At 37.6% G+C, this 12,716-nt stretch overlaps 1 protein-coding gene across 1 annotated transcript in view; it reads left to right on the top strand.

Annotated features, from left to right (window-relative positions):
* The window catches only part of DTNBP1 (dystrobrevin binding protein 1), a 145,163-nt gene that overhangs the window by 66,157 nt on the left and 66,290 nt on the right, over nt 1–12,716 (top strand). The window contains exon 7 of the mRNA XM_024249070.3: nt 3,557–3,579. Coding sequence (XP_024104838.1) covers nt 3,557–3,579 — 23 coding nt within the window. The remainder of the gene's footprint in view (nt 1–3,556; nt 3,580–12,716) is intronic.

The following is a 12,716-nucleotide window of genomic DNA, read 5'->3' as shown; positions in this document are numbered from 1 at the left end:
AGGAGAGAAGAGGGCTCAGAACCAAGCCTGCAGCACTGCAGCATCTAGTGGTCTGGAAGGGATGGAGACAATAGCAAAAGAAACTGAGGAGGTGGGAGAACATTAGAGGGAACTGTTTCAAGAAACCACCAGTTGGGTCAAATGCTGCTTAAGGATTAGGATGAAAACAGAGAAGTGGTCCCTGGATTTGGCAACGTGATGATTGTTGGTGGCGTTGATTGCGTAGTGGGGGGTCCAGAAGCCAAATTGGAATGGGTTCAAGAGTGAATGCAAAGCGAGGGAGTAGGAATCTGTAGGAGTTAAATCCTCGAGTAGGCTGAAGGGGATGGGAATCCTGTCTGCAGCTTTCAGTCTTCCTGTTTCAGCAATTTCCAAACTGAACTCATGCATTGCCCTCCAAAATCTTTTCCTTCTCATGATCCAGACTAGAACTGCCCCGGTTAGCATGCTTGTCTCCTTCCTCTCCTTACCCTATTTAGTCAGATGCCTTGGGCTGTTGAGTCTTCTTTATGATACTTTTCAAATTGGAATCCTTCATTTCATTGTCATTGCTACTTACATTGCTCTTGCCAAGTATTAATTAGCTCTTCCCCACGTGCCCCCTACGTGAGTTTCCTGTGTACTCACTGCTTTTATTCTCTCCCTTGCCAGTATATCCATCCATCACAGCTAGAACGTTCTTCCTAAAATACAGCTTTGCTCATGTTATTCTCCTGCTAAAAATAAAACAAAATATTTTAGCCTGGCACTGAGAACTCTCTACCTTTTTATCTGAATTACTTTCTCTTCATTCAGCCTGCTGTTCTGAAGTATTTGCTCCAGGACAAGTACTTGCTGAAGTATTGCTGTTCTGAAGTCTGTTTCCTAAATATAACCTGCGTCTTTGGCCTCTGTGACCTCACAGTCACTACTGCCTGTGACTGACATGCCTTTCCCTGCCTTCTCTTACATTTTCTGTATTTCCAAATGCTGAGTACCTCTAACAGATGGTGGAGTACACCCTAACAATTGTGAAATTTCAAGGCTTTCAGTGCTGCTGCTTTACTTCATCAGTTCCTTAAAAGTTCCATAATACTGGTGGGGCACGATGACTCATGCCTGTAATCCCAGGACTTTGGGAGGCCGAGGCGTGCAGATCACCTGAGGTCAGGAGTTTGAGGCCAGTCTGGCCAACATGGTGAAACCCCATCTCTACTAAAAATACAAACATTAGCCGGGCGTGGTGGCAAAAATTAGCCGGGCGTGGTGGTGGGTGGCTGTAATCCCAGCTACTCAGGAGGCTGAGGCAGGAGAATTGCTTGAACCTGGGAGGCAGAGGTTGCAGTGAGCCAAGATCACACCACTGCACTCTAGCCTGGGTGACAGAGCGAGACTCTGTCTCAAAAAAAAAAAAAAAAAAAGTTGCATAATACTGATTTTTTTCTTTAAACCAATTATTTGTACCATCACTACTTCAAGCAGTCGTCTTTTTTAGGAATTGGGTACAGGAATGATTTTCTGAAGGGAAGTTTCTTGGAAATTTAGCTGACAGTTGTGGAGTTGTGGGTCATGACACTGTGTGACAGAGGATGCCCAGAAGATGCTGAGCTTGTCCTCTTCACAGCAGCAGACAGATGGTTGCAGGGTGAGCAGGATGAGTCCACAGGAAAACTGCCCTCATCAATTGCACACTCACTCATTAATGTATTTAATAGTAGATGCTGGATTCCTTGTTTTTATGGTTGTTAGTATTTGGGGGTAGGAGAAGAACAGTGTCTGTGAAATCATTATTCTGAGTTTCAGCTTTTTAAAACAAGAGAGCCCTTTAGAAATTCTGCTCACAGTCACACATTCTAAAAGAAGAAAATTAGAAGCTCTCTAAAGATTGTAATCATAAAAAAAAAAAGAATTACTCATTAGAATATTGAACTGAGTGTTCTGTCAACTTTCCCTACGTCGGGGAATTGCTAATGTGAGGATGTCACTAAGAAGTAGATTGAAGATATCTTTTTGAGATTCTCTTATGATACATGTTGCTTTCCTGTTGTATTCTGGTTTTTATTATCGGGGTATAAAGCAGGTTTTAGTCATATTTAGCTTGTACCTAGCTAAGCTTTTAAGAATGAAGTTGATTATTGACTGAAGGGAAACAATTACACAGGTTTTGTTTTTGTTTTGTTTCGTTTTGTTTTTTTTTTTGAGACAGAGTCTCGCTCTGTCACCCAGGCTGGAGTGCAGTGGTATGATCTTGGCTTGTTGCTAACTGTGCTTCCTGGGTTGAAGTGATTCTCCTGCCTCAGCCTCCCTAGTAGCTGGGATTACAGGTGCCCACCACCACACCCAGCTAATTTTTTTGTATTTTTAGTAGAGACGGGGTTTCACCGTGTTGGCCAGGCTGATCTCGAACTCCTGACCTCAGGTGATCCACCTGCCTCAGCCTCCCAAAGTGCTGGGATTACAGGCATGAGCTACCACGCCCGGCCACACAGGTTTTTGAAAAAATAGGATTGAAAATTCTTGCATAGTTTATGAACCATGGTGCTGGATAATTATTATAAGTAGATATTGTTAGGAAAAAACGGAGTGGGATGACCATCTGATTTAAGAACCTTCACTTTGGCTGTTGCAAGAACATTATCTACTTGGCCTTTCAGTAGGCAGCTTGCCAGTCTCTTCTAGCAGCTGTTGAGTGTAGTCAGCTATTTTGGAACATGAGGGGTATTGTAATTAGGTGTGTAGAAAATTGATTTAAGAATTCAAAACATCTCTAGATTTTTAGTAAAACCTGGAGTGCAAGTACAAAATAAATGTCTCATATTTTAAGTGGGATAACAAGCCTTTATTTCCTCAAAATTACTCGTTAGTACTGATAATGAGGAAAAAAATACATAACTGCAAAATTGTGAGGGAAAGCCTCAAAACAACTTGCTTTGCTTTCTTTGTCACAAAATGTTTATTTTAATCTATTTTTCCCCACTGTGCATTTCCCAGCAAACTTTGTTTTGGCATCCTTACTTAACATTGACAAAATAATAAACCAGAAGATTCCTAGAGGCTTGGCCCTTTGTGGCATGAGCTGTGCACCTCAGTCCTTTGATACGCACTTTCCCCCTTTTCTCCTTTGCTGTTGAAAGGGAAAACAACTGCTTCTATTTTGGATAATTCTTAACTGACGATCTCAAAAATCCAGTATTGAATATTTATCCATCAAGGAAAAATTGTGTTAAGTTCTTTTTTTAAACTGATTCTTACATATATGAGATGGTTCATAGCTGGGATTAAAATGCTGTCTATGTTCTTATAATTGTTTTATTGTTTAGATGAAATTGTTTAGATTATTATTTGGATTCTGGTGGAACTTTTTTGAGCCATTAGCAGAAAATAGCAGAAATAACTGAAAATAGTTGGTTTAGGCTCATTGTACTGGTCATTTCAGTAAAGTATAATTGATATGTGAAGATCCAGAAATACCACTGTGGGCATTTAAAGTACATAAGTTTTTATTATGATGGAAGAACAGTTTTCATTGGGGAGATTTTTAATTTGCATTGTCTTGTCTTTTTTTTTCCCCCTACAGGAAGGAACTTGAAACCTTCAAAGGTAATTTTGTGTTAATTCTTCACTTTAAAGTAGTTGAGAGTTCATTGGTGTCAGATGTTCTCTCGATAATTATGAACAAACTCATTTTTCAAAATCAGTTTACATAAAACAGTAAAACTTAATACTGTTTTTGTAGGTTTTGTTTAATCACAGGTGGTTTTGATATTCTCTTTAGCACATGTACCAAGTGAGAGTTTCTGCTAATGACCTTTATAAGTGGTATGTTAGGAAGGTGCAGTGCTAACTTTGAGGTTGTTGAGAATCATAGTTTAAGAAGATTCTGGTTTCTCTTGTACAGTCTGGGCCATGTGGAAAGGGAATAGTGACAAAGATCAAGAGTTGCCCCTGTAATTGACCTTGCAGTCACTCGAATCTCCTGAGAAGTCTTCAGTGCTGGGCCCTGCTCTGCTGCTGTCTTGTGACTTTGGATGAGTCTCTTACCTTTTTAGGCACAGTTTCTCTCTCCATCTGTAAAATTAGAGGCTCAGATGAAATATATTCCGAGATTCCAAAAGCAGCCAGCATTACTTTTTACTTTTAGGGAATGCCTGAAGGAGGGACACTAGAGGATAATTCTTGGTTATGTTGACCCTTACTGGTCATGGAGAAACACTAGTGAAAAACAGAAGAAAACACAAACTTTCCAGCAGCTCAAGGTTCTTCCAGTTTCCCATTTTTCAATTAATTACTCATGAGCAATTAAGTAGTAGAAATCCTATTCTCGAGAGACTCATTTCAATAACTGAGAAAACTTTTTGAATTACTTATTAAATCACTTCTGATTTTGTTGTTTTATGCTTATTATACTTCACATATAAACCAGCATTGTCCTTTAGATTTACCGAATGGTTAAAGATTTCCAAGTATGTCATTTATAGTTGAATTGTTTATATGTCTGATCTGTTTGGATTTAGAAAAAATGACGAATTCTCAAGATAAAAGGTATAAAGTCATATTCCTCCTATAGCTATTATTGAACAGCCTTGTTTGGCTGTATTTCTGTTTGACCTACTGTGGCTCTAGTAAATGATTAAGCTCATGGCCAGTTTGTTGAAGGTAATGTTGAATGATCATGTGAACAATGTGTTGTCATGGCTGTCATTGTTCTTAATTCAATTTGTAAACCACTACTTGTATACATTTTTTTTCAATCAGTGGTTTAAAATAAGATTTGAAATCCTTATAAAATGCCTTTTCCTTCTCATTCCTTTCTTTTGGTTGACTAGTTTAGTATCTTCTTATGTAACAGTAAGAGATGAAAAAAACAATCAAGTTAATATTAAAAGACAGGGCAGGGACACAGATTATGTAAAATGTCAGTTTTACTTGCATCTCAGTGCTGAGGCATACTTTTTTTAGTATGACAATATTCAGAGAAAAAGAAGAGAACAGCAGTTTGCAAAAGGTTGGGTAGTGTTGTATATTATCTGATAGAATAATTCAATTTGGGCTGAAATATCTTGTTTATACACACATTCCTAATTATGTACAATTAACAGCACATCGAATCCACCCACAGGCCAATTAAAGATCTCAAATGTGAACAAACCCTAAATTAAATGTTGCATTATATCTAGATTTTTAGTATCAGTGTTCATTCAAAATTGTTTCTTCTTGAGTGTTTTGCTAATATTTTTAAAACGTGGCCTGGGCATGGTAGCTCACGCCTGTAATCCCAGCACTTTGGAAGGGCCTCCTTTGGGAGGCCGAGGGGGATCACCTGAGGTCAGGAGTTCAAGACCAGCCTGGCCAACATGGTGAAACCCCATCTCTACTAAAAATTCAAAAACTAGCCAGGTGTGGTGGTACACCCAGCTACTCAGGAGGCTGAGGCAGGAGAATCTTTTGAACCTGGGAGGTGGAGGTTGCAGTGAGCCAAGATTATGCCACTGCACTCCAGCCTGAGCCACAGAATGAGACTCTTGTCTCAAAAAAAAAAAAAAAAAAAGTACCCTATAACAAGAAAAACAGAAATTTAATAGCTCTTCCAAAGTATTAGTGAAGAAAAAAAGATTTAAAAGTTTGTTCGAACATATTGTGGCAATTTATTATTTTTTGAATATTGCCTTTTTCCTTTTCAGGTTGGAGGAAAATAAAAGGTGTTACTTCCTCCAGTTGCTTTATTCAACTTATATTTAGAAGCTCTTTCTAAATTGGCGGAAAACTAACTTTTGAGAACCAAAATACAAAATTAGTGACCCTCAAAGTTAGTAATGTAGATTAATATCATCCACCAAGTTCTGGATTCTCCCTTCTATACTCCATTGAGGTTGATGAGTTACGTTCACCTTCTGCTGCATATGGCCAGTCTCTACAAGATTATTAAAACCAGTTGTTGTTCTTATTTTAATATTGGCAGTAGGAAATTTTTCTGTGTTACCCAAATACTGCATTCATTTAAAATTTTTAGTGATATCACTCAAATATTAGACAGCAGAAAAAGAGGATAGGATCATAAAAGTCCTTATTTTATATTTTTAATGGGGAAGGAATTCCGTTATTGTAAGCACATGTAGAGTACATAAGCTTTCATAGTCTTTAAAGACATAAGACATTGAAGACTTAGCTCTGGAAAGCAGAGCCAGTGGATGAGGTAGGACCAGAGTGGTCAGAGAAACAGGAAGACCAAGGCAATGTAGTGACAAAAAAACTACAGAGGAGAGAGTTTAAAGGAGGAAAAGTGGTTATCCATAATATAAGTAATGCAGAGAAGTTGAGCTGAATGGAGAGAGCCTGTTGGATTTGACAATGAACAGGTCATTGGTGACCTGAAAGAGCTGTTTGTAAAGGGTGAATCTGAATTGAAAATCAGAAGTGTATGAATAGGCCGGGCATGGTGGCTCACACCTGTAATCCTAGCACTTTGGAAGGCTGAGGCAAGCGGATCACTTGAGGTCAGGCATTCGAGAACAACCTGGGCAGCATGGTGAAACCCCATCTCTACTAAAAATACAAAAAATTAGCCCAGCGTGGTGGTGGGCGCCTATAGTCCCAGCTACTTGGGAGGCTGGGGCATGAAAATTGCTTGAACCTCGGAGGCAGAGGCTGCAGTGAGTGAGCCAAGATTGTGCCACTGCACTCCAGCCTTGGTAACAGAGTAAGACTTTGTCTCCAAAAAAAGAAGTGTATGAGTAGTTAGGAAATAAAGGTGACATGAACTAACTATTCAATCATGAATGGTAGAAAAACAATGAAAATGTAACGAGATAGGATCCAGGTCAAAGTCAGGGGAGGTATAGTTGAAGATATTGAAGGAGTCATTATGATATTAAAGAAAATGGAAAGAAGTGGTATCCAGATAGGTTATCCTTGGAGAGTATCCAGGGATATCTCTTTTCCTAAGACCTTAGAGAAGGAAAGGATGGCTGATAATATAGGGAAAAGTTGACATGGAAGGATTAAATAATTTTTTGAGAATTCACATAAGGAATGATAATCTGAATTTTCAGGGCTAGGCTCAGAAGCAGAAATAAAAAAGCAAAACAAATATGCTTTGGTTAACACAGAGTTGGAAATGGGAAGACATGTAAGATGGGCCAGCAGGGCATGGTAACTATGGGTGCTAGTGAGACTATGATTGAAATGATTGGCTGTGGAGTTCTGACTAGAGAGGGGAGGCCTGACCAGACCAGCAGAATAAGCAGGCTGAATGGTACAGGTGAGATACCCCGTAAAGGGGAAGAACACTTTTAGTGGTTGAGGTGGATCTTGTGGTCAAAGAAGAGATTTCAATTTGAAATCTTAGAAGGGGAGCAATTCCCAGTGATGATGATGGCTAAATTTGAGTAAAAATAGAAGGCACCAACTCATCTGACTTGGAGAATTCTGAGGCTGTGAGGAGTCTCACTTGTTCGGATTACTCGTAGATGTGGCTTATGCATATTACTGGCTTGGCAGCCCTTAGCATGTTACAGATAGGGATGATGATGCTAGATGGTAAACTTCAGTAGAGTTTGTTGGTTCACTTCAAGAGTTGCTTAACATGTGAGACAAAACTAATCAGCTGCCATTGAACAATATTTAAGTGACTCAGGTTGGATGATGTTACTGTCCTCTGTCCTCAGGGAGCTAAAGGACTGTGGCAAAGCTCATAGGTTAGAAAGGCAAATATATAATTTGAATACAATATAGAAATAATAGAAATAAGTACACTAAGGTGGGAGTAATCAACCAGAGAGAAGTCATGATACTTGATCTGAATGACGAGTACTCACTGGGCTGGAAAGGATAACAAAGACATTCCAGGAAGAGGAAAGAACAGTTGTAAAGATGCAGATATGTTTATTTCAAGAATACAAGTTAAAATTTAATTTCTTATTTATTGAAGGAGCCACAAATAATTTGCCTGGCTGAAGCATATGGTGTGTGGGGTGAAGTGATGAGGGATGAAGTTGGACAGAGAGGCAAGGAACAACTGGTACCCAGCCTCGAATGCCATACACAGGAACTTGGACATTTCCCTTTAGGCCAGTGGTCTTCAAAGAGGAATGTGGGCATGCAAAGCATTAGGAGGAGAGAGGAAACTGGAATTTTTGTTTTTTTATGTCATCCTTTTAAATGTCAATTTTCTGTATATTATGTAATAAATTAGAACAGGAATTCATGCATATGTCAGGGGTGCATGATCAAAAAGAGCTCAGAGGTTATTGTTGTAGCTGATAGAGTCCGGATAGGGAGTAGGATATCCCCAAGGGTTTCAATCAGGGTAGAAGGATCAGATTTGCATTTTAAAGCAAGTTTTCTGGAATCATATAGGAGATAGGTTAGAGAAGAGCAGGTCTAGACTAAAAGAGATCAGTTGGGAAACTATTAGATTTGAATTAAGGCATTGCTAGAATGGAGAGAAAGACACAGATTCAGGAAACTGAGTAGAATAAAAAATCACTATATTATTCCTTTTTATTGCTGAATTAATATTTCATTGTATGAATATACCCCATTTTGTTTATCCACTCACCAGCTGATGGACATTTGGATTGTTTCCAGGTTTTGCCTATTTTGAATAATGCTGCCATCAACTTTCTTATGCAAGTCTTTGTGTTGACATACATTTTTATTTATCTTGGGTATATAGGCTAAGACTAGAATATATGGATTATATGACAAGTTTGTGTTTAACTTTTTGAGAAACTGCTGAACTGTTTTCTAAAATGGCTGTACCGTTTTACGTTCCTATCAGCAGTGTGTGAGGGCTGCAGTTTCTCTTCATCCTTGACAACACTAGTTAGCTCTTACATTTAGGTCTGTGATCCATTTTCAGTTAAGCCTTGTGTTCGTGTGAGTTAAAAGTCCACCTTCATTTTTTTACGTGTCGATATTCAGTTGTCTCAGAACCATTTTTTGGCAGACCTTGGGCCCCCAGGCTGCACCGTGCCCCAAGTCTCCCTCACAATCCTTAGAACTATTTTTTGAAAAGAGCTTCTTTTCCCCATTGAATTGCTTTGGCACCTTTGTAGGAAACCAGTGACCATAATGTAAGAGTTTTTTTCTGAACTCTCAACTTTGTTCCTTATTGCCAGTGCCACACTGCCTTGGCTAGTGTAGCTTCGTAGTGAGATTTGAAATTGGGAAGTCTAAGTCCTCCAACCTACTTCTTTTTAAAATTGGCTTGACTATTTAATATTTAAGATCCTTCGTCTTTCCATATAAATTTTAGGATCATTTTGACAATTCTAACAAAGGAAAGAGCCTACTGAGACTTGAATAGGGATGGTTGTGTTGCATGTGTAGATCAATTTGGGGAAAATTGTCATCTTAATGATAGTGAGTCTTTCAATCCATGAACATGGAATATATCCATGTTTGTTTAAGCCATCTTCAGTTTTTCTAAGCAGTTTTGTTGTTTTCAATATATGAGTCTTAAATTTATTCCTTAATATTTCATTCTTATTGAGTGAATTTCACCATGAGCATGTTAAATTTGCAGTATCTGTAAGATGTTATAGGTGGAAGTGTCCAATGGGCTGTTGAACCTCAGGAGAAGGATCTCAGCTAGATTTGAGAGTAGCCAGCATGCAGGTGGGAATGGAAGCCCGGGGTTTGGATGATGTTGCCCACAAACAACAGGGCAGAATGAAAAAAAGATGACAATGCACAGAAATCTAGGAAGCACCAGCATTCACCAGACAGGCACGAGAAGAGAGCTAATTGCCCATAGTGGAGGCAGAGAGGAAAATGTGATAAGGAGAACATTTCAAGGACATGTCAAGAAGCAGTGTCATATTGTTGTGGAGAAGGCAAACTGAAATATAGCCTGAGAAGCTCATTGGTGATCTTAATGAGGACACTTGCGGCAGCATGGGTTTGTGTATGTGGGGGCTGGGGGTAGAAACCAGATGGCGGAGGATTGGAATGAGTGGACTATTCTGCCTCGTTCACCATTGTGACTCAGGTGCTTGGCACTTTGGTGCTTATTAAATATTTAAATGAATGAGGAAGTAGAGACAATGCTTTCAAAAGCTAAGGCTAAAGGAAGGAAAGAAGAATAGTTAGAGGAGAGAGTTAGGTTGAAGGGAGGATTTTTTTTTTTAAATTTTGGGAGGAAGTTGAGTATATTTGTATGAAAAAGGAACAGAAGCTATAGAGAGGGAGAGGTTGAAGATACAGTGAGAGTGGCTGATTGATGGAGCTGTGATTCAGAGGGGACCAGCGGGAGTGGGATTTAGACCATACTATTTTCAAAAAGGAAAAAATTGTGGAGAAGTGTCTGTAACTATTAGAATTGATGACTTAAGATACTTATTAAAAATATATAGCACATTCCAAGCCACTGGTTAGTGTTGCTGAATTTGAAAAAACCTTTAGGCTAATGCTACATTAAAAATGAGGTAGGGGAAAATTATAGATGCCTTGTGTGTTATGAAATGAACTATATTTTTAATTTTTATGTTACTACTTTCAAACAGCAAGATTTCATGTCTCTTTTGCTGTGTTACTAAAGCATCTTTGTACGTAGATGACAAATTCAGATGGATTTAGTATATTTTCAGCCTTCCCTCCCCTCCATTTTGAGCTGCATTTGGTATGGTCCCAGACCGGTGCATACATCTTTGCACACTAGAGGCCCTGAGAGCTTGCATTTTGCTTTTATAGAGGCAGTAGATTCCAATGTATGTCTGCTTAAGCCATCAGCAAAAAACTAACAGGCTTACTACAGTTTTCTTTGGAAAAACCTGCTTCTGGCTTCAGCCTCACTTCCTTTGTTCTACATCCCAGAAGATGCACGTGAGGGCAGCTGCCTGGTAACTGGAGGCTTCACTTGACCAGCACTGAGCTTCTGTTCACTCATTCAGGTCTCACATCCATGTCATCTCCAGGACTCACCGAAAATAGTCAGAGGGATCCCTGTAGGTGGAACTTTATTTTCTGTTTTTCCTTTGCTGCTTTCCTTTGAAATGTTTACTTCCATGCCTGGATACATTGCTGTATTTGCATGGTATGCAGATGATATATTATTAAAAAGCAGAAATTAAATTTCAACTTGACTTGAACCTACAAGCAGTACATTTTTATGAGAGCATTATTAGTTTCTTTCTATTACCAACAAGTAATAATTACTAAATTAATACCTAAAATAAGTTTAAAATGTTGCATGGAAATGTAGGACTTTTTTTTTTTTTTTTTTTTTTTTTACAATATGTGTCTTCTCATGCATCAGGTGAAATTAATCAAACTGACATTTTTTATGAAGCAATATTTGTATTAAAAGATAAATATAAAATACCAGGAAAATAATGCTAGCTATTTGAATAATGAGGCTGGTGCAGCTCCATAAAACTAATTCAGCATCCCTTGCTGCTAGTATGTTCATTTTCCAAGAGGCAGTTAATAGAGTTAAATATGTGAGCCATATCCAAAGATAGTATAAAGTTAAAATTCATTCTATGGTACTATATGGGTTTATCTAAAATGGCTGATTTTCAATATGGATTTTGAAAAATGTCATAATGCTTCATACAGGTTGAATATATATATATATTCTTTTCATAATTTTATATAACTTCAGTGTATTCCTTATCTGTTAGCCAGAGGCTGTGGTTTTAATGACATCTCTGTGTGGCATTTAAATATATATATATATATATAAATACCTATATAAGGATATTGAAGTTGTGAAACTTACTGCAAAAAATACCTGAAAAATTAACTGTGCATTTTTTGTTGAGTAATTTATTGTACTATCCATGGGGGTGGTAACTGAGGAATAATTTTTAATAGTGATTGCATTTTTTAAAACTCCCTGTTTTTTAGTTGGCATATGTTATGGCATGTTATATACATCATGCCTTGTCAGGTAGAAGCCACTTCTCTTTAAATGAAAAAAAAAAGAAAAGAAAGAAGTACATGTTGTCTCTCATCTATCAAGGTTATTCTCTTTTTAATATTACAAATTTGAATAAGGTGTATCAAACTTAAATTAAGAGAAAAGTTCCTTCTTTGTGTCCCTCTCTCACGCCTGTATATGTATAACATAGCAAAACCCTTCAAGCTTAGATAGACGTATTAACAGAAGTAAAATGATAGCTCAGGAATTCATTATAAAATTGGAGCATTAATGGAATCAAATTCTAACTAGAGGTTTTACCACATTCTTATTCATTGTTAAGTGTTCAGGAAAAAACTTATCAGTGAGAACTTTGGCATTTATTTTTAAAGTATTTACTTATAGGGAATGTATGATAAATGACATATTTTCTCTTCTCTCAGTCATTATCTTAAATAATGGTTCTAAGAGTAAAGATCTGCATATAGGTATAATCTGATATTCAATTTTAATATTTTAGATTATTCATCTAAGAAATTACTCCTTGAAAATCTTGATTTGTTGGTAAATACTGGCAAGATTTTTGAGGTGTCTGCTCATCTTTTTCTCATATGTCAATATATGTAAGTGTATATTCGTTTTTTTAAAAGCTGGTTTATATTTATGTAACAGTGTTTAAATAAAGTTAGTATCTATGTCCTGTAATACCAAAATATTTATATCCTGTTTGTTAATTTTGGCTCTAAGTTTATTTCTAAGACGGAGTTGATTCTTTATTCTAGTACCCTGTCTTAAGTTGTCATACTGGGCATGACCTGAAATCCTCTAAGACGATATTCTATATTGAAGGGAAATTGGCACTTTAACAGCTTGT

Source organism: Pongo abelii, chromosome 5 (assembly GCF_028885655.2).
Source record: "Pongo abelii isolate AG06213 chromosome 5, NHGRI_mPonAbe1-v2.0_pri, whole genome shotgun sequence".
Lineage (NCBI taxonomy): Eukaryota > Metazoa > Chordata > Mammalia > Primates > Hominidae > Pongo > Pongo abelii.
The sequence above is the reverse complement of the archived record's forward strand: the minus strand, read 5'-3'. Positions and strand labels throughout refer to the sequence as shown.